Below are 27942 nucleotides of genomic sequence, written 5' to 3' on the forward strand. Positions count from 1 at the left end.
ATATTTTCGATTTTAATATTACTTTGATGATTTTTCAACAATAATATATGTCTCAAAAAATTAATAGTAAAGAGTTTTGTTAAATATTTTATATAATATATAAAGATATTCACTTCTCTGTTGTGACTCTGGCAAAAAGTATGATAAGCGTGTTGCTTTAAAAATAAGTAAAGTTTTGGGAAAAGTTGATTTTCCCATAATAATATAAATATAATTATGATATACATATAGTTCAGTGAATATAATCCCAATTACGTTTATATCTTTTTTGTAAATTACTTTATTTACTGACTAGAAAATTTACAAAATTTTATTAGAATTTCAAAATATTTAAAAGCAAAAACTTCATTTCAAAACACTTTTGTCACTATTACCATGGAATTATCTTTATTCAATGGATCGTTAAACAAATTAATGGTCTTATTTTGTATCCTTACATATTAAAAACAAACTTTTTAATTTTTTTTGTTTTTTTGTTTTTAAAGTCATTTTTGACTATTGCGAAGCTTCACATTGTTTATTTAGCACTACGATTATTATTGTAATAATCAGTAAACTTTAATACAATGCTCAACCTAACGTAATGTATAAAAAAATAAAACTAAATGATAATTTAAATCATACAAAATAAGAAATATAGAATTACTAATTTTATCTTTATATTAAAATGTTATAATGATATATTGTTAATAACTATTATATTAACGATAAATTAATATATCGATTTAATATTATCTTAAATTTCAAACTTTTAATAATAAAAATTAAAAAACTAATCACAAATTTACATTAATGAATGTATATGTGGAATGTTGAACTTTTCTTAATTATTTTAAGTATCAAGCGATTTATATATTTAAAATCTTTCCTTTAACATTATTTTATTTTACATATTTATTTTCCAAATTTTATAAATTCGTATGACAATATTTAATACTCTTTTATACAATATTATAACTAGGTAATCATAATTAAAGATACGATGAAATGAATTAACAAAAAAAAGCTTTCTTGTATTAATGTAAAATCATGTAGTAATCAAATATATCTTAAATTCTATGTCATTATTGATGTTAGCAGAGATTGAAACTCTGTAATCGGTAATTTTTAAGACACAAAAATTAATTTTGCAATAATATACATGTTTATATTTAAATTCATATTTACAATCGTACAAAAATATTTCTAGTTTCTATGAAGCTATAATTTACACTCATTTTGTAATATATCTGATAGGATTACAACCTTATAAATGAAAAACATGCTATAAGCAATTTTTAAAGAAAAGTATTGCATTGAGTGAAAATATTAGCAATTTTCATACCATAAATTACTGAATAATGATGTAAATTGTATTTATTTAGATATTTATAAGAATTAGACTTTTATGAAAAATCACAAAGAAAATTTGAGTAAAAGTTTTGATTTGTCGCACATTAAGAATAATATTTTCATCTCACTGGTATCTAAGTACATTATAATATCATCATAAAATCAGACTATATGAAGAATAACAACATTTACGCATAATTAATAGCGAATATGTTAATAAAATAGAAAAATGTAAAATATGTGAACATTTTTTATGACATAATACTTAGCACACATATTTTATTACATGTAAAATTATTTATAGTCTATTAACATATATTGATTGACGATTTTAAATATAAACGGAACAAATTTCAAATATTCAATAATATTTAAAATGAATATTAAAAATGTTTTGAAATTTAATTTATAATTTTATATGCCGGATGAATTAATATGCAAATTATAACTTTAAATTGCTGAAACAGTAGATACGGATAAACAGATTTGACAATTAAGGCTTCCTAAATTTCTACATCCAAAGACAATTTTCAAAGTTGCCTTCTTTTTTTAAAATGAAATTCCATTTACATAGGACATCATATTCATTCTGTATAGATACACATTTCACGCGATAAAAAAATTCAATCCACTTCTCTACGTCTCCGTGGAAAAATGTCGTTACTTTAGAGAATGAAAAAGATAGAGGTACTGGTAACAGTAGAGAGAGAGAGAGAGAGAGAGAGAGAGAGAATCTGGAATGAGGATATGAAAATATGAGGAGACGGCGGAACAAACGATATTGTCTTTCCAACTTCACTTTGGGAAATTCCGAATCGAGAGCGTGAAAAATAATGCACAACAAAGAATATCACGAGTCAGACTTTTGTCGTTTACTGCAAGACTGCCGCCACCTCGGTGACGAGGGCGTCGTCGCCTCTCGCCTTCAAACCGCGACGGCCACCAACTGAGAATCTCGTTCCTCGCTCACGGGGGTCGATGGTGCTTCGGTTATGGGGGTCGGAGGGTCTCCGCTGCTCCCTTGCTGCTCCGTCGTTCCTGCAACATGTACACACATGCACGCACACTTATCGAACTATATTAATGCGAAACCTAGGTTTTAGGTACGAGGAGAGAGGTTCGTGGGTCCTCAACTACTTGCCACTATTGATTTTATCAATAACATATAAGAGTCTGCCATAATTACTCGCGTTATTCATCGATGAACTTCCAAAGTCCCGTTCGATTATTCCCCGGGATACTGGAATAATTAAGTAACTTCTCGAGTTTGGCAAGGCCAATTATATTTCAAAGCAAATTTCGATATTTAACAATTTCTTTTATTTTTTTTTCTCTCTTTAAATCATAATTAATTTGAAAATTCGCTAGAAGCACTCGACGTACTTGAACAATATTTTTTTATACAATGAAATACGTGATTCATGGTAGTTAATGGAATTTTTTATGTAAAAAGTCAACATTTCAGGACATTTAATTAAGTATTAATTGCTTTAGAAGTAAAAAAAAATTACTTTTAACTATCCCCGGTTATCCTATTAAATAAGTGATTATTTTTAAAAGTTTGCTATTGTTTAATTTTTCAGATTTTATTGTATTTGCCTTATTCCAGATACACGTGAAAAGAGAAAAGTTGGTAGGGTAAGTTTTTTACTTTGAGAAAATATTTCATATGTTAGAATTCTAGATGTGTATAGTTAATGTATAATAAATTAAGAAAAAATATAAAGAAAAGAAGATAATGTATTTTTCATTGGTAATATTACAATTTCCGTTAAGAAAACACATCTTAATATATTCAACTATTGAAAAGATTGTTAATAGATAATTTTATTTCAAAATAAATATCTTAAGTGTTCCATATCATATGATTTTAAATCAACAATTTATTGTTAATTATTAATAATACAGCCTGCTTATTAAGAAAAGTAAAAAAAAATCTCTTTCATCATATTAACTCCGATTACAATTTAACATTGTAAACATTGACTCAAATGCATTAAACAAATAATATTGAATTTCAATAACAAACAGTAAATGAATAGTTTATTAAATTATTTAAATTATGTATGTGCGCGGGCTTGCGCTCGTATGCGTGCCAATGCGAATAAATGTTTGGTCGCATGGGTATGTAGCATTTGTCTCTGTATTAGTATGCGTACGTAAGCACGGGTTTGCGCGATTGGCGGGGGTGGGAGTGGCCGAGGCGCGCGATCGTACAAATGCTGGATTAAATGTTTAGTAGTGGATAATCGATTTGGAAATCACTTTGATCGTTATTCCGCTTATATTGTATTTTTCTAATGATTATCCTATTGAATTTTCAGGGGTTAAATTAATGTTCTATTCACGGCGTAGTGCGCACATAAAATTAGAATTAATCAACATAGAAATTATTAATATTACAAGAAATATATTTGCTTAACTGGTACTTTTCTAAGTATTAAAATTCGTTTCTTTAATACATCAGCACTTGATATGGCATGGATGATCGATGTCTATTAACATTTATATATTAATTTTATATTGACTGTCAATGGAGATAATTGATGGCGAAGGGGACTGTATAATGCTGACATTTTAAAAGAAATTTTTTATATAAAATCACAATAGAATACTAAGTTATTAACATGCTGCGTACGCGCGCGCGCGTGTGTTCTTGAAAATTTATATGACTTGAAAACTTTTTTTTATTACTTTAAATGAAACGAAGTGGGTAGCTTAATATTAATATGCTTGCTAACACAAAGCACTTAATAATTATCGACTCCATAAGACTTTGAAATTTCTCGTTCGCAATAAGAATCGAACACAATATTAATCATCATAATTAATTAATAAGTGTTATCATAAAGCCAATAGTTCCTTATTCCTTACAAGATAGACAATCAAAACTGTAAATTCAATTTATAAACGTTGTACGAGTGTGACGATATGATGAAAAAAAAAAAAAAAAAAAAAAGAAATAATATATTGTTTAGCATAATTTATGTGATAATGCGCTTACCTGTAAAAGAACTGGAACGACTTCTGACTGGCCAACAGATGCGACAAAGCGGCTTCAGGAGCGGAAATCGCGGGCGAGGCATTCTTAGTAAAACGTAAATGTACGGATCGAGGGTAAAGTGCAAGCACAGCAGTACATCGGCCACCTTCTGAAAGCCGGCGATGAGCTTCTTGGCCAAAACTCCAGCCGCTGGCATTTTTTGTAAGTACTGCCCCAAAGGAATCGATATCTAGGAAAAACAAGGGCTGATAATATATTTTGCTCTCTTTCTTCGTAGCTCCGAGAAATTCGTGCATGGGAGGTATTGATATTGTTCGCTGCGACTTGACTTTTTATGAATAGAGCCATTCAGAAATTGTAGGTACGGACAAGCGAATGGACGGGACGGTCATACATAAATTTAAATGGATACTATGTTCGTACGTGAATCTTAACACACATTATTCTCATTGTACATTATTGGAAATATCTTAGAGCGTAGTATATTCAAATTAAATCGTATCAGCAACAATTTGAAGCTTTAGCCAATAATTAATTGTTTATATGGATTAGTTATCAGTTATTTGCTAATAATTAGGCTCGATTATTTGTTTCGTCACCTAGCAACAGAATTTTAACTAAATGTAGTAATTTAAATATAGTATTTCGTTATTCGTTCTTTTATTTCTACGTCTTTTAAGAAGCCGTGTTTTAGTAATTCGAAATATATGTGTTTATAAATAGCTTCATAACTATTATAAAGAATATAATCTTTTTCTTAAAACAAAAGAAATTATTCGATATTTCATAGTGGAAATATTCACATTAAGATTAAGATTTTATTTATCTGCGTAAAGGAAAAAATTATAATTATAACACATGTAAAACGTTCTTATATATGGATATATTTTAACATAATATGAAAAACATTAAATGTAATAAGTAAATTCAAGATATTCTGTAGTATGTAGTAGTATTGTTTATAAAATTAATTTGTATTGTGCATCGTGTTAAATTAATGTAATGTGATAAATTTCTCATTTATTTATAATTATTCGTTCCAATCATGTCAGTATACATAGTTGTGCAGGATAATTATTAATTTTATTCTACTAATCATATAGAGTCAAAAACAAGAAAAAAAATAAATATCTTGTACTTATAAATGTCTGTAACGATTTTGCAGCTGACAAAAATGGATGGCAGTATGAATATACACACAAATAACAAAAATATTTTTAGAAGTTATGAAAGCAGCATTTTACAAGCATTTGAATATTCGAACTTTCAATGCTAAATGTGAATTTTGACGTGGAATATCATCCAAATGAAAAATTATAAGTGAATACCACAGTCGTACTAATTACCAAAACGAAAAATCTGATAAACAAAAAAACTATTTACCTGCATATGTACACAGAAGTGCTATTCAATAGAAATTTCGTGTAATATAATACCAGTTTATTAATTAATTAAAAAAATTACTCTTATTTTTGAAATAAATTTACAAATTAGTATTAATTATAATGATGTAATGTCATGTACTATTATTATTATTATTATTATTATTATTATTATTATTATTATTCTAATGAAATATCACGATATACGAAATTCAGTTTGTATCTAAAGTAATTGTTGTCTCGAAAGGCTCGTCACATATGGATTTTTATCGCTATTACACAACATTATCTAACGCATCTTTATAATTGATCGATGTAATGATGTCTCTTCTCATTAAGAAAATGTACCTCGATTCTAGTAGATGAAGCCAAGCGTATATGAATTCCATGAAATTTCAATCCGATAAAGTACAATAGACGTGCAATTTATTTTTCGCACTTTCACACTCGTTGAACATACTCTGCAGTAAAAGCCAATCGCCAATGATAATAATTAAATCTGATTTTAAATATTTGTACACGCTGTGCAAGATAAAGTGAAAGAATTAAAATATATGAGCTTTATATTCAGCTAAGGTCAAGATCTCACGAATCTAAACACAACGACTGTCTAACGTTTGACGAGACAAGCAGTCACGTGCGTTACCAATTATAATTCGAACAACGTTTAGGGTTGGTGGAGTATGGGTGGAGTATGAATAATGGAGCGAAGTGATTAGCTAACCAATCCAATTTAGTAAAATCATTAAGCATTAATTCTAGCTCAGGTATTCGAGAAAATTATAATTATTTTATAATGGGATAAATTAAATTAGGAGCATAAAATGTCGCGGCTGCTCATTTTTATAAACAGCGATGTCAATGTACACTATAACATTTTTTATCTTTTCATATTGAATAACATTGTCATTTTTTTTTTGAATAAATTTTCATTACAAGCTATATCGCTTCACCCTTATTTCAGCCAATCTCTCTACAAGCTGTAAACAATATCTAAACATTGGAATTTTTCATATAATTCGTTGGGAAAAAAAAAGTCGATATATTAGTTATTTTAATAATTAATCAACGACAATTGCTACATGATGCCCGTATACACATATGAATTGTGTGCGTCCGTGTTTGTGCGTGTGCGTTTGTACGTGTGTTTGAGCGCATGTATCCGTGGGTATGTGTTTGCCTGTGTAAAATAAGGTTATTTTAATTGTCATATTAGACAAATGTAATGAAAACAAATGGTTCGCTCAAAATAAATAGACGCGCCGTGATCGAAGTATTATTACAACCGAAGTAAAGTAAGGCGGACGGACCTTAATAGTATATGCAATGCATTCGTCCCGTTGCTCAATTGATAAAAACCAAAGACACGTTTAGAATTCGATCAACGGGTCGCGAGGAAAAATACGCTACACGAATTTTATAGACCCGGGAACATCTTCGTCGCGTAGGTTTGTCACGTGTCGCGACGTGTATTTGTATTAGATGCTCCAACAGGATGCTTTATTACATTAAGGCATGCAAATGTTATATTAATTATAGACGAAAATCTGGAAGCATTTCGAACTTTATTATGTTTTTTTTTTCGCGGGCAAATTGTGATATATTTATTTCTTTGTGGTGTTTTGTTAAATATTTGATATTTCATATACTTTGGAATGTTTATGAGATTTAGCAATAGGCAAAGATGTATACAATCAACAGACGAGTAATTAAAAAAAATTATAACTATGGTAAACTAAAGTTTTATTTTGATAAGCTTTCAATTATCTAAAATTAAATAAATTTAATGAAGTCAAACTGATGAAAATCACAAATTTTGAAAAGATACGTAATTATATACGATTTAAGATATTAATTTTTTCTTTTTTAACAACTCTTATTATAATTTATAATTTCATTGATCATTCATTCTTTTGATGATATATACAACTTTTTATAGAACATTATAAATAATTATCATAACAATTTTATTGAATTTATTGTTCTTTTACAGCACGGAATATCGTTTTATTTATTTATTATTATTATTATTAATATTAGTAATAGTGACTATCATGGTATCTGAAACATTTTAAAATATTATATTATATAAAAAACTAACACAATTAGTCAGATGCACATTATCCAACTTAATTTTAATCGAGCTAATTATTCAAGTTTATGCACTATCTTATTGTCAAATTAGTAATTTAATAAAAACCCTCTTAAAATGAGAACGAATGTAAAATAGGAAAGATATTTTCAATTTCTCCATTGTATATTATAAGAATTTCACTCTAATATTACATCGAAAAAAATATATAAATACAATTTCAAATTCATTAAACGAATTTCAACTTTCTATTTTATGAAAATTAAAAGAAAACATATAGTTGAATAGATGAAGCTTCGTGAAATTATTACAGTACAGCTTAAATGTCACTATTGCTTTAAATAACTTCTAATCTCACAAAAAAAAAAAAAATCATTGTCTTGCCCGAATATTAAATTATCATTGCTGTATTCGTACACCATTCAATGAAACAATATGAAAAAGTATATAATACAATATGAAAAAAGTTAAGGAGAAATTTCCAACAAGGAGAATCACATATGTGCCTATATGAGATCCGAAAGGCTAGGAAATAGGTTGAATTATCGAAAGGAACATTCTCTATCGTTTTTCACCCTAGAAGTTCGCTCGGTCTCTCTTTTTATCTCATCTAAATCAGGTAATATATGTTCTAGCTTTTTGCCAATTCCCTTCGCTCGACCTAAAACCCCTAGATGTGAACAAAATTCTTCCCCAAATGTACTAGAATTGAGTAAGCCGACATTATAAAGTACGTAGCGAATGCTATGGTAGGTCATATACTATCGCGTAAGACTTTGTTCATCCATTCGCATATATTGTTCTCGAATGTTATTATGGAGCTATTATAATGCAAGCACGATTTTAAAACTCGGTCGTATATAGATTTCTATACATAGAAAAGGGACAGCTTATTAAAATTACCCATTAGCTTATTAAAATATAAAATGTGAGATAGGACCTGACCAGTAAATGTGATGCTTAAGCTCATATACCATCAAACATTTCACGTTTATAAAGTTAGCGATCTCATCCAATTCTTCTAATACGATAAATTGAGAAATTAAGTTTCTGACATTAAATTTCATTACATCAATGGTATAAACTAACTTTCAAATTTCTGTGAAACTTTTCGAAACGAGACAATAAGCTGGGCTAATCGTCCAGGACCTTTATTTCACAAATTCTAACCAACAATAAGGAACTTCTATTTCATATTAATGTATACGTTTTATCGTAAAGTGAGCTATTGATAATATAGATGATCAAAATTATCACGATTAAAAGTTTTAATGTCGATTTGTTGAAGGCAAAAAAAGAAAAAAAAAAAGAAAAAGAAAAGAATAAAGCGTTTAAAGAGGGCCGCTTTCGTTTTTATAAGCGAAAACTCACCATCTGGGGCATCCAGCAAATAAGGAAAGATATGGAAAGTAGAGCCATAAGCTTAGCGAACGCTCTTTCCTCGGCGGTGATGCCGACCTCGGGAGGCGGTCCAGCCACGGTCAGGAGCGGTTTGGCCCTCGACGATGCCCTCGAGATCCTCCTTAGGGCCCCGTTTCGACGCCCCAGTCTCTTAAGAGCCCTTGCCACTGCGAGGTTGCACCATACGATCGACAGGCAGAGCACCGTACCTATGCAGTACAAGCGATGCATTTTCAATTGTTAACCAACATTATCCACTGATAATCCGCTCGTTTTTCTCAGCTTCGCTTCATTTGCATTCACGTGCGCGACGAGAGAATCAATCGAGGCAGGATTATGCTTCAAGGTACGGCGCTTCGATAGAATACTTTGACGCATAATCGCTGAGATGGAGTGGGCTAATAATAAATTTATCGCTTGGAAATTTCATGTTAAATTGGACTTATTATAAGGTCGCTAGTAGCGTGCGTTAGAGTAAGCATTTACTTTTTATTTTTTCAAATACGTTTTTTTCCTACAAGTTGTATTTAATTCTACCAAATCGAAGCTCGTTATTGTATTTCCGGAACTCATTCCTTGCGATCCATTATGACCGCAAGCTTTTCACCGATTCTGTAAATAATTAAAGCTTCACAGCATCTGTAAGCCACATATTACAACTGCTATAAATTAAATTTAAAAATCGAAGAATGTGCATATAATGCAATACTTACCGAAGAAGAACCACACGTAAGCATAAGCGACGTCCATAAGCTTCGCGGCGTCTCTGTACCGCTCGCACTTCACACCCATCAGCGTGACTTTCTGATAAAGGCCGAATCCGAAAAATGGTAGAAAGGTCAGAGTCAATGCCACGACCCAAAGGAGCAGCATGCATCGAACGATCATCGGATACGTTACCTGCTAAAAATGACGGGTGTGTCACCGACTTTATAGCAGACAAGCATTGAAATCTAAAGTATTTTGAAATTAGGCGCAATCTTGACTATTATAAAAAAAAAAAAAAACAACAAAAACAAAAATTCGAAAAATCATCAAATTCATAGATTTTATATTTTTCATTTGTACTTTTACAGACAATAGTTGCTTTTATTCATAGAGTCAGCATGAATTTACATTTTTGCCAAATTATGTACTCGATTACGATGTCTGCTTCATCTTACTTTCTTACTTAAAAGATATAATATCTCGTGCTTTTCTAGAAAGTACATAGATTTATTTTTTATCATTCTAAAGCTCGCATTCATTTCGCATTCATTCTTCAGTCTTTTTCATAATTCGCGTTCGATTGACGAAATTGATTTGGCTCTTTGTTTAATCCTTAAGATCGATATGTTAGTTAATGAGATTGTATGAAATAATTTATAAATATATTAAGAATTAAACAATTTTTTTTTTAATTCGATCTTATTGAACTACAGATATTGAAACTTTTTTATTTATAGAAGAAATTTCCTATAAGGATGGTAAATATCTACTGTAAATACTACTAGATGCGACGAATAGAAAATCATTGTAAAATTGATCATAGATTGATTAAAATTTATCTATATCGTTAAATCTACGTGGACGAAATAATAAGACTGAAAACAAAAACCAAAAAAAAAAAGAAATCAATAGACTAAAATAAAATGTCTATGAAAATATTATTAATGTATGATTATTAATTATTAATGTTAATATATATATATATATATACAGTTGAAATATCATTTAAACGATCGATAATAAAGGATTTAAGAAACGTAAGTAATATTGTATATAGTAAACTGTATATTTTTTCCCTCATTCATGCTCAAATATATTTCCAAGATAAAAATACCAAGTTCTTCTGAATGATAAGTTAAAAATTGAGAGACCATTCATGAAAATTTCTTGCCAAAGTAGTCGAAGGGATACGTTATAAAGTAGTAGCTTGCTAACCGCGAAGCTCGTACGAACGAGATTCTCCGATAAATGTTGAATCCCCAGTGTGCCATTCAACTTTAAAACAACCCAAGACAACGCAACTAAACGCGACATCTGCAATCAGATTCACGGAGTGAAACGTGGTTAAGGGTAATCACAATCTCTATTTGAATCGTGCCGTGAAAAAATTAAGCACGAGCTTGCATTTATCGTGAAAATATCAATGTAAGTGCGTAATTAATCCCTTCTGACTGCTGAAAAACGAAGAAGAAGCGACTGCGGCGTTATAAATCTATTTTGCATTAATGTCGGATTAAGCTCCGTAGGGATGCACTCTGATTGTTTCTCCATTCAATTTCACAGCAGAGCGTCGCGTAGTTTAAGAACTCGATGAGTTTAGGAGTATTTTTGGGATTACTTTGATGGCTTTCGAACGAAACATCAAGAGTCACGGTCAAATATTGACCCGTTTAGCTTCCTCTCGTCCGAAATGCCTTCGTATCGACGCGCACGTGTCTCACATGTACAAATGATACCACGAGACCGATTCCTCATCTTACATTAAGCAATACAAGCATGAGCTTTTCACTTAGCCGTATGGATGTATTTTTACTGGATTGCCATTATTTATAGGAACTTTATAAATTTTACTCGTATTATTGCGTTTATGTGAACTTGGTGGAATAATGATTGACTTTTATGTTATGTGTGGATGAAAATTAAATGTCATAGTAAAGGGAAATTAGGAATGGTAGGTGCGTTTTTAAGATAAGGTGTTAAACAAAATATTTCTATTAACGAGATGTAATATCAGTTGTAAAACTTATTTGTACGCTTAAACTAATAAAGTTAAAGTATTTAGCGATATTTAGCTGATGATATTTATTTTGCTGATATTTCATTATTACTCTTGCTATTGGGTACACTGCAATTTTTTACACTTTTTAACGTGTAATTTCTTAGTTGTATTTACAATTCCTTCGTTCATCAATTTCATGATATTTTGATTATGTTAAGGCAATAGCAATTTAAGGATTAATATTAGTCTTGCCGAATACCATGTTATTTGTCGAAAACTAAAATAAAAAAGGAAGATTAAATACTCGGGTTTGATTATAAAAATTATTATGCTATTGTGTATGTACAATTTTTAGATTTAATATTAATGTTCATTATGTAAGAATAATAAATTTCATTGAAATATATTAGTGATGAACAATTATTGTTCTTTCATTATATTTGATTATAAATCCAAGATTCCGCAAGCCAAAAGCAAACGCCTGCCACGGCGTTTTCCAAAATAGAAATTCTCCGAAGCATTTTTACTTGATAAGACCTTGACTCAGAATTATGAACATCGAGTGTCAACATTCGAATGTGTCAGTTAAGGTCATTGTATTTCTCCTACTTTGTATTTAATAAAATAAGTCTACTTGCAAAAAAAATTCCAGGATTCAAGCTATTAAAATGGAGTTGATATAAATTACAAGTACTTGTCACAAAATTGAGCATTGAATTGACGGATGAGTACGAATAATTTAAAAGCACTACTGATATTTTTTATATACTCATATTTCGTAAATAAATTAATATAATATCCCTACAAATGTATAACAATCAATCGTTAAGCGTTTATTTAAGCTTTTCATCAAATGGTTCTAGTTGATAATTTTCATGAAAAACACAAAAACACATATATTTTGCTATAAATCATCATATAATCATCATTCATAAAATGTTAAATTGTTGAAATTCAAAATCGATAGTTTATTGTTTATTCGACTACATACTGCATCATGCATAGACAATGATATACTCATGTAACATTATAGTTGTGTAAATATAAAGAAAACTGTTTAGATTATAATTAATGAATAATTTCATGTACGTATTCTTCCAACAATTTACAATAATATATTAAAGGAAAATGTAAACCTTAACTGTTGCAGTATAGTTAATGCTACCCAATAAATAGAAGAGACTCGTATTCATCTGGATAAACGAAGACAAGCTCTTTTGTTCACTTATCTATATTTCTTAGTTTCGTCTCGTTCTCATTATTTTCCTGTTGCTAATCATATTTTCATTAGCAGTCGGATTCCAAGATTATCAAAAGTAGGATAATTGTATTGAAGAATAAAATCAAAATTAATAGATGCGTTAAATTTCTTTATTAAAGCTCATACTCGATTGATTGCGATGAAATATTAAAAAATCTTATTAAATAATTAAAGATCCAAAGAATGTGCATCATGTGATGAGTAGGTGATGGAATATCGTATATTGTCATCGAGAAATTAGATATCAAAGTGGAATAAACGAATCAGGGCGAATGAATAAATTTAGTATGAACATAAATTAAATAAATAAATAAACATTAAGTTTTTTTCTAGATAATTAATAGATAAATAAATTAATCTAGATAAATAATAATTCTTAGAAAAGTTATGGACGCTTGTTTATCGCTATATTGAAATTTGGATGCGCTTCCAAATTTCATACAATATACCAACGACTAAAATATGAATAGACGTATATCTATCCTCTTTAAACTTCTAATCTGCCTTATTCATGTGTAAATTCTGCTTTGAAAAATAAAATTGTTAAATACACATGAGAATAACGACGAACATCATGTAAATCACTAATATTAACTCGTTAAATTAATTGCACAATTTTTATGCTTTTTCGTGCTTAATTATAATCAATTTATTTTTCAAGTCCTGTGGATCGCCTTAAAATCTAATAGAAATTAAATAATAATTGACATTTGCAAAAATTAAGTAAATAAAATCAATATCGTTGACATTAAAGATGAGTAAAATCATCATTATAGCATATAAATATCATTAGGAAGTCGATTGAATCAAATGTATTATTTAGTGATGAAATTGATTTTGTTTTTCTAACCCTAAAAATAAAGACGATAATAATTATACGTTTCGTTAGTTCATGGACAGTTTAGCCATTTGGGATGTTGTCGCACCATAAATAATGTCAAAGCCCTTGCCTGAGAATAAACGCCCAGTCGATGAAGAAAAGAATATCCGCTTACTTACTTATACAGCATAGCCAAATAAAAGCTAAATGAAAGAAGAGTGCATTGCTCGAGTGAAATATGAAAACATTGAACGTACAAAAGTAGTCACTTGTGTTATATTGTGCGAGTTTTAAATGTAAAATTCTTTTTTAACAATATAGATATAAATATTGAAAAAAGTAAATAATGCCTGAAAAGGTTATTTAAATTGCCATCAATTGTTCAGACGATTTTTCGATGATTATTGAAAATCTTCGGCTTCTATATTGAATATATTTATTATACGATACATTGAATAACAAATGTAAGTTAATTATTGAAAATATTAATAAGAATCAAAATAGCTCTTAGATGATTTTCAGTAAAGTAATACAAAGGCAAAAATCGATGTTACATCGACGCGTATTTTACATAACTAATAATCGAGAACAAAAATAAATATAAATATGGAAATAAAATGGACCTCAATAAGTAGCAAATAAAATTTAAGCTCCTTTGTGCATTCACGTTGGATTAACTTAGAAAAAAAATTTGTCTAAGAAATTACGTGGTACAAAACCCCACTTTGTTCTATCGAATCATACTTACATCATCGTACTAATAAATCGATTAATGGAGTATTGTTCATCAAGAGATAATTAAGTGAAAAAAATAATTAGATTGCATAATAATGTCATTATATTTAACTATATTAAAATTATAGGTATTTAAAAAAAATTCAAATACTCAGAAACGAATTGTAAAATAAAGATCTTTTGTTCTAATTTGAATATTCATTTATATAACTTTTATACTTTACTTAATTAATATAATACATTAATTCCATAAAATTTAACAAATAATCATAATTCTAATAATCATAAGCTTTATGATTTATAATATTCTAACATAAAGCTTACGAGTACTGCAATATTGTTGTATTATTGCTGACGTGGCAATTTCACTGCTACCCTTAGCTTTCGTAACGTTCATAATAAAAACCATTTATATATTTTTGATTGTATGAAATGAATTCGCTACAGTTCATCAAAGACACCGAAAAAAGAACTTAAAGATATAGCCGAAGATAGCAGACGATCGTTAATTTACTCGAATCAACGACGACGATCGAAATGCTCCAATCAACGATCGGATATATACCAAAAAACTTTATTAGAATTGATACTTTGTTTTTATTGTAGGCGAATGAGCAAATAATTCATTTTAGGATTACAGGCAAAATTGAAGAAACTCAATAAGAAAAATGACGTTAAAAAACTTGACAAATTAGATAATATTGTTTTACTTGCAGTAATTGATTTATTTAATTTGCCATTTAAAGATTTTAAGATCCACTTAATGTCAATATAAACAATTATTATTAAAAATGATGGTTCTATTTATTATTAAATTGTATGACACGTTGTACTAACGTGTTTTTAACGACCATCTAATTGATACTTTTTCTTACCCCCTTAGGTCCACAGGGAATAAATAATCTTTTGATAAGCTCATATATTAATAAGAAACTAAAACTTTCATTCAATTAAAAAGATATTCAAAAAATTCAAGAAATTATTTTTTATTCGTTAAAATGATTATATGGAATGGAAAATATTAGTTTAACAGTTACATGAATAGATTTTAATTTAGAAATTATGCGTTTTATTAGTATTGATTGTCTGACGTTTCATATTTACCTTGGCAGTAAAGAATATAATAGATTAAAATTTTATAAATATTGTACGAAATGTAGCATCCAATAATTTACAAGGATAAGTAAATTCATAACATCATTTATTTAAATACAAATATTTACATAAAATATATTTCATCTATTATAACATTAATATATATATATATATATATATATATTTTTTTTTATTTATTTAAATCTATTCATATATAATTTAAACATTATAAAATCTAATTGGACGAAAAAAAAATCATGAAATTAAGTTTTTTAAAGTAATTTTATGTCGAAATTTTCTTAATTCATAATGATGACTATATATGTATTCTTATAATTTAAATCAATTACTTATTTATTAATACGGATAAAATTGATATTTATATCAAATTTTATTAGTAACTGATGACTGATATTTCCAATTGATTGTATTCATATACTGATAATTTGAAGAACGGAACTCAACTCAATAATTCATAATGACATATATCTCATAAGAACATTGAATTTTTTTTTTTTTTAATTTTGACGAAACATTAATGAGAGTTTAAAACAGATATCGGTTGATTGATACATACTACAAAGAGAATGAAAAAGGCAATGCATACACTTAAGTAAACATAAACATACATATATTATTTTATCATTAAAGGCACCATTATCACACCCTTGAGAAAATCAAGATATGTGATTTATAACCTTTATACCGATCTCCCTTTATATTTATTTGTGAGTGCGCATCGACAAACAAATTGCAAGTCGTTACGTATGGTCATACATGAGAAATTTTCTTCATAAGAAATTTAGTAAATTTAGATAAATGTATAATATATTTAATAGAAAGGATAAATATATTATCTGCTTTAATAGTGTAAAAGATTTTTTATTTATTACACAATTTTCGTCTGTTTTAAAAGTATTTTTTTTAACTATTTTTTTCTGAGTAATTACGAACAGCAAATTAAAAAGAAACTCTTCAATTAAAATTAACAATTTATACATTTCATATATATATCAATGGACATTCTTGCACTTAGATCAGTTGACATGCATATCGAATGATAATTGAAACTCCGACGATATAAACATTATCTGTCACTTAATTTCGGACAAACACTACGAAAGATTCGTCGAATCAACTATCTCTTTCATAGGCGAAACATCCACACTCTTGCGTATTTATCAAATAAGACATAAGGGTACATGGAATGAGAACGATTTCATGTCTCTAGAATCTATATTTTCTATCCCAACCAATTCAAATGCATTTTTATAAGTTTCATTTTAATATTAATTTCAATGCTCTTCTAGTATTAAGCAATTTTTGTTTTTTTTTTACTAAAAATTTTTACATATTTAAGTATCATAGATAACAGTAAGAAAGTAAAAACAATGACATTAAATTCTTCTTGGTTGGGTAATGAAATTTCCAAAGGATTCGTGCACAAATGACTTTATTTACTATGTCTATCTAGATTAAGAGAATCGATAATATTTTATATATGAAACGATAATGTATTTTACGGTAATGTAAAAGGGCATATGATTCTGACTATGTTTCATTTTTATGCTTTATTATTCTAGCAAAGAAATTCTCTGTTTATTGCTCTAAATTTCTAATTTTAAACTTTAAACATAAGTTCTAAATACATAACCCACAATAATTTACGACATCGAAGAATTTTCCCGTTTTTTTTTCTTTTCTAATTTGCCTTCTCAAGGCCTACAATAGGATTATTTTGCCCGTTTCATAGAAAAAATAAATAACGATAAATAAACAACATGATAACACTTTAAGAAGAATGATATTATTTGCCGTGAGATCATTATCGTGTCTGATTCTTACGCGAACAGCCCACGCGGTAAAACGAGGAGCCTAAGAGCTTAAAGGTATTTCACTATTCATCGTATAGTAACTGATAATCTTCTCCCCCGCAAAAGAAAGGGAGACTTGCGTCCACCCGAATATCTTTGACACGCGTCTGAAAGATAGGAAAAAAGGAAATAAATATGTCCCTCTGTAACAAGCTTATAATGCCACGATGAAATAAAACGAAAGACGAGGAGAGTAGCTCTCTAACTGAATGCTATCACTGTCCATTCTATATAATTCTGCGATTATTCCGAAGTTCCGAATAGATGCAAAGGGTATGAAATATTTTGAAAAATGCGAATACAAAACTGACGATGATATTAGTGAGCCTATCGATAGCAAAAATTAGTTATAAATTCAATTTTAGCCACGGTTCTATAGATTATAATAATCGAGAATTTCATACGAATACTCGAATAATATGATATCACGTAGTGCAAGAATTAATAGCATAATACGGAAATAAATTGTTTAAATAAATTTTTATTATGATACTTTATGAAAATTTCTGTTCACACTAATTATATTTGTGAAAAATATTATTTTTACTATTATATTACTTACATATTTATTCAAATTATATAAAAAATTACTTCAGGGTCATCGAAACGTATTAATCTAAGTACAACGAAGAAATATAGAGAAAGCAATGTGGAAGGAACTTTTTCGGCAACGGGAATGTACTGGCATTTATTCTTTTCACTTGTATATTAAATTTAATAAAGCTATAAATAAGAATAAAGTGCTTGTGTGCTCAATTTACTATACAAATTAAATACAATTCACATACAAAAAATAGTCTGCCTTTTCTTATGAGCATTTTATTCGATATCCAGATTTCCATGACAATAATTTTTTGGTTGTGAATATAACTTTTATAATTATCTGCTGCTCTTTAATTGTATATAGAGTATCTTTTATTCAACCATGTTCACGCTATTTTCCAATACTATTATAAGAATATATCATAATTTCTTTAGCTCCACTGGGTGTAGACAAATATATAAATCATCGTATGTGAATTATAATAAATCTTTGGAAATAAATTTCAGAAAATAAGATAAAATATTTCGATAAAATAAAATTATATTATATACATTAAAGGAGAAAATAGTTCATTATGTGTATATATATATATATATACACATAATGAACTATTTTATATATATATTATATATATATCGGATATTAACATACTATCGTCATTTAGATCAGTGCTGTTACACTTTTAAAAGGAATATTTATCGTTGTTTGTAAATTTATCTTATATTTTGTAATGAATAATAATACTATGAATTATTATCAAATTCTACTAATCAGTACTATAATAACAATTTTTCAAATTAATAGTATAAACATTATTCGATAGTACAATACACTTATATATCATAAGTGAAAAATAAAAGACTAAATAATATCTTTAAGGAAAGTCCAAAATTACTTAGAGTTTAAAGCTCCTATAATTTTGAATCGTTCCTCATTTATCGGCATCGTAGAGATAAATCGAATGTGAAAGATTTTAAATGAAAAGAAATCGATTATTAAAATAGGTCACCTAGCATTAAACTTCTTTCATCAAGCAAAATTATTCCATAGATCTATCAATATTGTATAATCCTATAAATATTTGCTTATGATGTATGGAATTTAGATCGTCATTAAAATTATACGTGCGAATAAAGATTTCTTAACGAAAATTTTAGCAAACTCTAGTTCTTTGGGAATTAATTTCTAATAAAAATTAATTTATGTCCATTACATGTGTAAAATATCCATTACTGTACAAATATTCTGTAATTACGTTTAAAAATGAGATTTTTGATTATTTTAGTATAAAATTCAATTCATTGGAAATTGAAAATATTTTAAAGACTTAATTTTAATTCATATCAAACGTGCAAAATGTAATAAATAATTACCTAAATACTCAATTTAGATAACGTAATTTTAAAATAAAATACGAAATAATCATAAAAAGGCCCGTATGGTGCTATGTTGTATTATTAAACTCATTGTATGAATTTATTCATTTGCGAATATTCCACTGATTAAGAGTAATTTTTAATCAATTGTATATATATATATATATATATATATATATAATTAGGTTATCATCTAAAATATTATTTAATTTCGTATATTACACAATATTCAGACGAACTCATAGCCAAATAAGATTACTGTATCTAATTTTCCTTATGTATCTATATATAATTTTGTCTCATTCTTTAATCAATATATTCCCTAGAGTTTACATTAAAAATCTTTAATTATGTATAATTAATAGGTAAGTTTTCTTATGATTATTTAAGACATAATTTTTGTTTACATGTTCTACAATATTATATCTATAGAATTACTTTCATTACTTTTTTTATACAAACTTATACACATATATTCTTCATGTTTAACAATATATATAACTGGATGAGTCGAATAATATTATTATTATATAATCCTATGGATATCAAAATTAATACGTCATTTACAACATCCGAGAATTAGTTGTATGTCAATTATAAATACTATTTTAAGCAATTTAAATAATTAATTGAAATGTTTTTATTTTAAATTGTTTATAATTAAATTTCATGATACATTTTGTATAAAAACGTTTCTTTTAGTCGTGAACGATAAGAAGTCTGTTTATTTTGTTATGAATTATTGCAGTTTTAAATTATACATTATATTATAATATAGTAACAATTCCGAATTAAATCTAAATTTAAGCAATCATCATAAAAAATCATTATACTCCTTTAAAGAACATTGCTTCGACATGTGATTTTCTAAGTAAAATATTCTTTTACTCTTAATTATATAATAACTTTATTATACTTCTTGATGCAGCTGCTTTATAATCAATTAGTGATAAAACTTTTAAGTAGAATACGATAATTATTTGGTTATTATTGATTTTGCTTACATGAAAGCCGCTTTGTTCAAATGTGATAATGTTTTATTCTTTGAGGTATCATATTTTTGTGTTTTTGTTTTCTGTAATACATTGTTTCATATCTTATCGATTTGTTGCGGAATATACAATTATATTAATTTTCATTTATACATTATTTTTGTTTCTCTTATTGTATTGTTAAACTCGTAAATTAAATATGCAAATAGTATTTAAAAACTATCTTGTCCAATATAGTTCTTTTATTTTAAATATTTACCAAAGTTATCAAAAGTCTCTTAATATTATGCAAATGTGTATAATATTTTAACTTAAATAAATAATATTAATTGATTATTTACTAAGATATCAGATATTGTATTTTTCTTTGTTATGAATTAGATTAAAAAGTGTAGGTGGTCTCACTTTCAATAAAATGACTGTAAATATTTTTATAAAACTTTTTGTTAGGTGCTTTTAATGAATGTTAGTGGTCACATTAAGATCTTCTAAGAAATGATAATTTTTTCGTGTATAAAAACATATCCGCGTATGCGTGAATATCTAAGCCTACGTATTCTGTTGTGACGAAGCCTACTGGATCAGCAAAATACGCTTTCGAGCGAAATAACGATATAATTATTTATGTAAATGTATTGATTTTGAAGGTCCTAAGCATTTGCATTCTATCTGATAAATTTAATATAAAAATAAATGTTAAACAATAATCCTTAATCTGAATCGTTTGAATTTTATTTCAATATTTATTATAATCTGTGTTTGTAGGATAATGAAAATTGTCATTAAACTATAGGAAATAAGATGTAAACATAATTTTAATAACTAATTCCTCTAAATATTATAATACTACTTTTGAAATATTTGGACATACATAAATACATGCATATTTTTGACATATTTATTGACATAAATAAGATACATGTAGTTCTTTTTATTTTGTGATCGTTCGAATATTAAGTTTTTCATATTCAATTCATGGAATTTACATTTAAATATTATGATACAAGATATTTATATATTTATACATTAACATTACCGTTCATTAGTAAACTAAAAATAGAGCCCATAATTTATTAATACCAATAATATTCATTTATAAAATATTAATATTGTTGTTACAGTATATATCGAGTTTATTTAAATTTTTTATTTTTAACTTTCTATCAGTATATTTTAAGTGATATTTTTTTGCAATTTTTAAAATTATCATTAACAGTGGGAGATATTGAATTGCAATAAATTTATAGTTATATGCCTTCGATTTAATGGGAATATAATTCTAAATTTTATTTATTATTTTATTATTAATCGAAAACAAAATCGATCATTGAAATAAGATAATTATCAATATCGTAAACTTATTTTCTTTATCACTTGAATTACAGACTAATAATTTATTCAGAAAATATATATTTTCTTAATATAAAATTATATAGAAATTGCCTTTAAAATAATATCTCTGTACTAATTTAATTAATAGCCATTTTATCTATTCAAATCTTGTTTTTAAGAAACTCGTTAAATCCATTCCATTATTGATTAATCCATAATTCAATAAAAAAAGATTAATTAATAATTAAATATATTTGCCATTTCACGTAAATGACAATAACTGACGTTCTCTATTTTTTGAAAAACAGTATAATTTCTAATTGTTTAGAAGTAAAATGACATCGATAACATATGGAGGTTGAAGATTTTTTATTGCATAGGTAAGATTTTATTTAAAGTTTTATAATTAAAGAATATTAAAATATTTAAAGAAAAAAAAACTCAAACGAATTTTCACTAATCCATAAACTTGCATATGAAATGTATAATTTGTTCTGTAAGCAGTTAATTCGTCGATGCAATATAGCACAATATAGGGCGTATCAACAGTTTTTGGTATTTTAATTTAATAAAGATAGAAATGACGAATCTACAATCTTAATTTGAGTAAAAGCCATATGACGAATATATATATATATATATATATATATAAAACTTTCCCAAATCTATTAAAAATTTAATCAACTTGTTTAATGAATTAATTTAATTAATCTAATGTTAGTTATGTTTATTAAATTACGTACTTCTACATTCGTAATTTGATAATAACCGTATAATCATACTTACTCACTTTCTATAAATTTGTTTATTAAAGGGAGATATCTCAGTATCTCAATATCTTAAATAGACAACGTCTTATTCAATTATTATGTCTAGTATAATTATTTTATGTTATTTTGAATATCGCTTAATTCATTCGGTATATTACAATCTTATAAGAAATATCGAAAAAAATAATATATATATACATACAGCATTTCAACGATAATGCATACTTAAATTCTGAAAATACACCATTTATCGCAAACTATACGATAAATCTGTTATAAAGTGGATTTATTTTTTAATTAATTTTCAATTCTAATAATTATAAGTAAATATCGACCAGTATATCTGAGGAAACGATTGGTATAATCATGATTCTGTGAGACACGCGAGTTTCTTGCCAACCTTATGCAAATATACGCTCTGAAAGCTGCATCAGCCAAGGAGCTTTCCCAGGTGAGACGTTTTCATAGTTCTTGTTGATGATTTCCTTCGTTTCAAGCGATCATCGCACGAAGATTCAAAGGAAATGGCCAATCCTAGCTGTCCGATGGACAACGACACGTACGATTGCGCGTGCACAAACGAATGGGAAACGCACGTGAATTTCTAATTTGTCGCGAAATTACGGAAGCTCGCCCCTCAATGTGAATATTAATATTCGTAGAACACAACCGGCTTCCAGACTTATACGAGCAATTTATTTTTTCGTTTTAATCCCCATGTTTTATTACAGACAGGTATAAAGCTTTTTAAATTCCCTCTGATTTTCATTAATATTTCTTGCGTGTTCATTAGCTTATTCAAACGAAGGGGTCACATGCTTACTTACTTGCTAAAACTTCGAAGCGGCTTTCTTTGTAAACTTAAGAGACAGACGATAGTACAAGTCTTCGTTCGTACTTGGCTAAATAGTAACGATTGCGTAGTATATTACAAATAGCATTTTGAGCTTTTTTATAATTGCCGTTTGCAATGTAATTCGTGGCTAAAAAATGTCTTCGTCATTGCTCGTACATTCGGCGCTTAATCCTCGCGTAGGGAAACAAATTTCAATCGAACAATATTGGACATTTATTTAGAACTTAGAAATATAATACTTTGCAAAGCTTTCTTTCCACCACTTATTTAAGACGAACATTAATATTAAACGAGTGAATTTAAATTCAACTTAAAATCTCAGCTTCATTAAAGTGTCCCCTTCCCCTCCCTGAACGACATACCATCGGAAATGAATCAGAGAAATTTAAGGAACGAAATTATTTGAATTCTTATTTCTTCCTTCGAAATAATTATCGCATCTGTCAACAATTAATTTAATAAAATTTACAAGTTCTTTTTAGCATTTGATATAAAGGTTTTTTGTTTCTTAATATACGTACATGCTACGAAAAAAATTTGTTTCTCCAATTTAAATGTTATAAATCATATTTTTATTGCTGCATTTACATTAAGGCAATTTTAACAATAAGTTCAATTTGGACAATTACTTTCATAAATCCGTATATATTTGTACCACAGGAATTTTTAAATGTTAATCAATAAACCTTAAACAATTATTAAATAATCTGTACACGTTAATTAGAAAATTACAGAAATTTATGTCTACCGAACACATTACGTTAAAACATTTCGATTGTCATTGCAATCATTAAAATAACAGTATTAATTCAAAATCTTTGATTTTTCACTGATAATATTTGTATGATCGAAACTTTAAGATTTTTAAATAAGGTATCATTAATTTTTTTAAAAAATTACTCTACTATTAATTTAATTATGATGTAATTTGTAATTTCAATTATAAGATAGATTATACAAACTAATGGATTAATATGGTAAATAAACAACTGTAATCGATTAAAACTTAGTAACATATTAAATAAAAGGAATTGATATCAATTTATCCGGATGTATCTTCTTGAATTAAACAAAAATTTCTTTATCTTTAGATTTAATTTGAATATCTGTTATGATTCGATCAAATATAGCATCAATCGATTATCGAATGTACAATGCATGATTAACAGAAATAAATAAACCTCATATAAGTAAAAGTTAAAGTAACTAATTAATATTCGTCTTTATAAAATTGAATGGAATGTATAATAATTATAGATAATGTAGGAAGAATGTTCAATCATAAAGACAATTTTTAATTTAAAAATGTTTTTGCAATTAAATGCTTATTTTCCATTTTAAAATCAATGTTATCAATATTATTCCTAATAATTAAGTTTTAACACTAATTTTACCTTATTTTACTTATTTTTCTTATTTTTATTCACGTTGCTTCTCACATATTTCTTTAGCTACGAAATAATAAATCTATATTTATAAAATAATCTTTATGCAAAACTATGTATAAGTGAAATTCAGTGTTTTATTATCATATGCTGGACAAAATTATCACGAAAAAATCAGTCTGTACTGGCATTCGATACTAAAACTACAAGGTCCATGTCGTCGGCACGGCAAACTGTCCACCGACCTATTTATTTCATTTTGTTTATTTTCTATGTATTTCATAATAATAAGTCTTTGCATATACAAAGACTCTCTACTGAATGAAGAAAGTGAAAGGACGAAGTAAATACACATGTATCCACGCTTAAGAGGCAAATGTTAATTATTAATAGGTACTCGTCGAACCTACCTTCTGGTACACGAATGGCCTGGTGAGGGCGAGCCATCGTTCACCAGCCATGACGATGGCCACGCATCCGCTAAAGAGCCCAAACAGCCGCCAAACAACGTGCAAATAGCAGAAACCATTGCCGGGCCAGTATCTCGACATGTACATTTGCACCCAGGTACCGAGCATGGCTATCAAATCGTTGATCGTCAGGCAGCGTAGCATCAGCAAGTGCTTCCGGTTTCTCCTCTGAAGGAAACGGGAGAGAAAGAGGCGATGATAAAGGGAGCCGATTTCATTTCGTTAAATATTCGATTCTCGTCTGTCGATTTTACCGCGTGTTTCGACATGCCCGTGCCACCCCAACCCCTTCCCCGCCTATTCCACCTATTCCACCCTGCCCATCCCAACAACACCGCCAATCGTCACAGGGACCCATCTCAAGCTGTTTCCTTCAGCGGCGCATCTTGAAAGGACCTTTTTGCTTGAAACGATACCGCATTTGCCAATCTTACATGCAACCGACGAAAAAGTCTTTTCAAAATGCAATCGAACGTCATTTGACATTCTAGGCAGATTTCTTATTGATATTTCTCCGAGCGAGCATAATAGGTTTTTAATTGAAGAGCTTTTGAGGTTCTTAACGGTACATTGTTATACCGATTGACGATAAATCTTTTGTTTTTTATTGTATCACGCGTTACGCTAACCAAGTTGAAAACCAACAATCCTCTCAATGACCATTGGCTAATGAACTTATAATGCAACTTAACGGCATTGCGATAAGCGATTTGCTGTCATCATTGTCTTTAAAAATTGTATTCGTTTCTTGTGCTTTTTAATATCCAAAATCAAATAAATTACGAATGGTTCACTGGAAGTAAAATCTCGTACATGGAAAGCATTTCAAAGAGCTTGCAAAATACTGTATTTATCTCTTGGCTGCTCGAATGATTTTATTTGACAAATAATGCTGGGATTAAATTCAATTGGGGCAATGTAATGTGAATATAATGAAAATAAATTTATTAATTAATGGCAATTGAAAGGGCACGTATGACTCTTTTTGATACTTATTTACCGCTCGCTTGATAATTGCATCTTATATCGGTACTTTGATTTTTATCAAAAAGTTTGGAAGAAAATAGAGCATAATTGTTTATCAATGTCAATGAGTAAAGAAAACGGAAGTTGTGTACATCTTTTTCTTTTTTTTTCTATTCAATTTTTTCTTTTTTTTTTTTTTTTTTTTTGCTGAATTTACGAGTATACGTTTTCTTTTATAAATAAAATTAAAGATATTCGATAAAGTGTCGCGAGTTTAGAAAGTATACAGAAGTACAAAAGCTTTACTTTCCAGCACGAATGAAAAAAAAAGAGAAAAGACGAAAACGAAGAAGAAGAGGAGAAAAAGAAGATGAAGAAGAAAAAAAATCATGCTTTGACTGATAATACAAGAGTTATTATGCAAATAGCATCTTCTCCGCTAGATATACATTAATCAAATTTATAAAAATAAACCAACCAACCAACCAACCAATCAACCAAAGCATTGAAACTTCGAGCACCAAGACAACATGAATTATTGTGATTACGGATAAAACGAATCGCGCGATAAACTCTTAAAAAGCGTTAAAAATCTGCATCATTACTAAGAGTATGAAATTCCAATGCATCCGTCCAATGGAATTCTAAAATTTTTAATTTTCAATCGAGACAAGGTCGACGAGCATCGTCCTTGCTCCCATTCGCCAAAGCAACCATGTACACGCGATATCCCTCTACCACTCCCATCCCAACCCCATAACATTTTCCGTGCGCATCACATCAATGATCCCTCTAATCATCGTACCATGTAATTACAGGGGCAGTCGTACCTTATCCTTGTGCAAAAGTATGATCAAGGCTGAGATATTTCCCAGGACACCGATAATATAAACCAAGTTGAGCACGATAAATGACACAGGAGAGGACCTCTTGGTGACGTAGGTGGCGTTACGGCCAGCGTGGAGAAGCCCCGTGATTACGTGCTCCGTAACGTTATCCATCACGACTCCTTGCCCTTGCCAGACTACCTTCCTCTAGTTATTTCCTTCTTGTTATCGGATGAGCGTCGATGCCCGGCATTCGTTAGCCCCCGCGCAATACTCGTTAATCGGTCGGTTAGTCGCCGATAATGAGCCTGCGTCACCCCTCCCTCCCGATGAAGATAATTATCGCAGTCAAGGTCGTCTCCTCAATAGACTCTCGGCCCTCCTCATTCTTAATGTCTCGGCGACGATTTTCCTCGCGACGGCCAACTTGTCGACGCACTCTGACCCTCGGTTGCCCCGAGCACTTGATAGACCCCCAGGAGTCGAGTGAAGCAGCCGTCGTCCCTCCGTTCGCTAATGAAAATCAGTCGTCCGAACTGAAGCTGCCAAGGCAAGTTGCTTAAAGGACCACGACAGTCTCTCGACCCGTACCGACGTAATCGTCACCTCGCATTCAAAGTTGCGACGATACGATACGGCCCCGAAGCTCAACTTGAACCTTGCCGTCGAACTGCAAAGCCAAATATCCCGACCGAGGATCGCGATGAATCCCGTGGCGCAG

The 27942-nt window shown here is 28.8% G+C and overlaps 1 protein-coding gene across 1 annotated transcript; it reads right to left on the bottom strand.

The window, feature by feature from the left end:
* Positions 1-1758: 1758 nt before the first annotated feature.
* On the bottom strand, positions 1759-27942 carry LOC105359484 (prostaglandin E2 receptor EP4 subtype). Its single transcript, XM_011496098.1, has 6 exons — positions 27225-27942; positions 25369-25596; positions 9925-10111; positions 9182-9420; positions 4337-4565; positions 1759-2370 (listed from the first exon to the last, which is right to left on the bottom strand). The coding sequence occupies exons 1-6, from the start codon at positions 27393-27395 to the stop codon at positions 2258-2260; spliced, it is 1167 nt and encodes a 388-aa protein (XP_011494400.1). The 5' UTR covers positions 27396-27942; the 3' UTR covers positions 1759-2257.

Source organism: Ceratosolen solmsi, unplaced genomic scaffold (assembly GCF_000503995.2).
Source record: "Ceratosolen solmsi marchali unplaced genomic scaffold, CerSol_1.0 scaffold11, whole genome shotgun sequence".
NCBI classification, from domain to species: domain Eukaryota; kingdom Metazoa; phylum Arthropoda; class Insecta; order Hymenoptera; family Agaonidae; genus Ceratosolen; species Ceratosolen solmsi.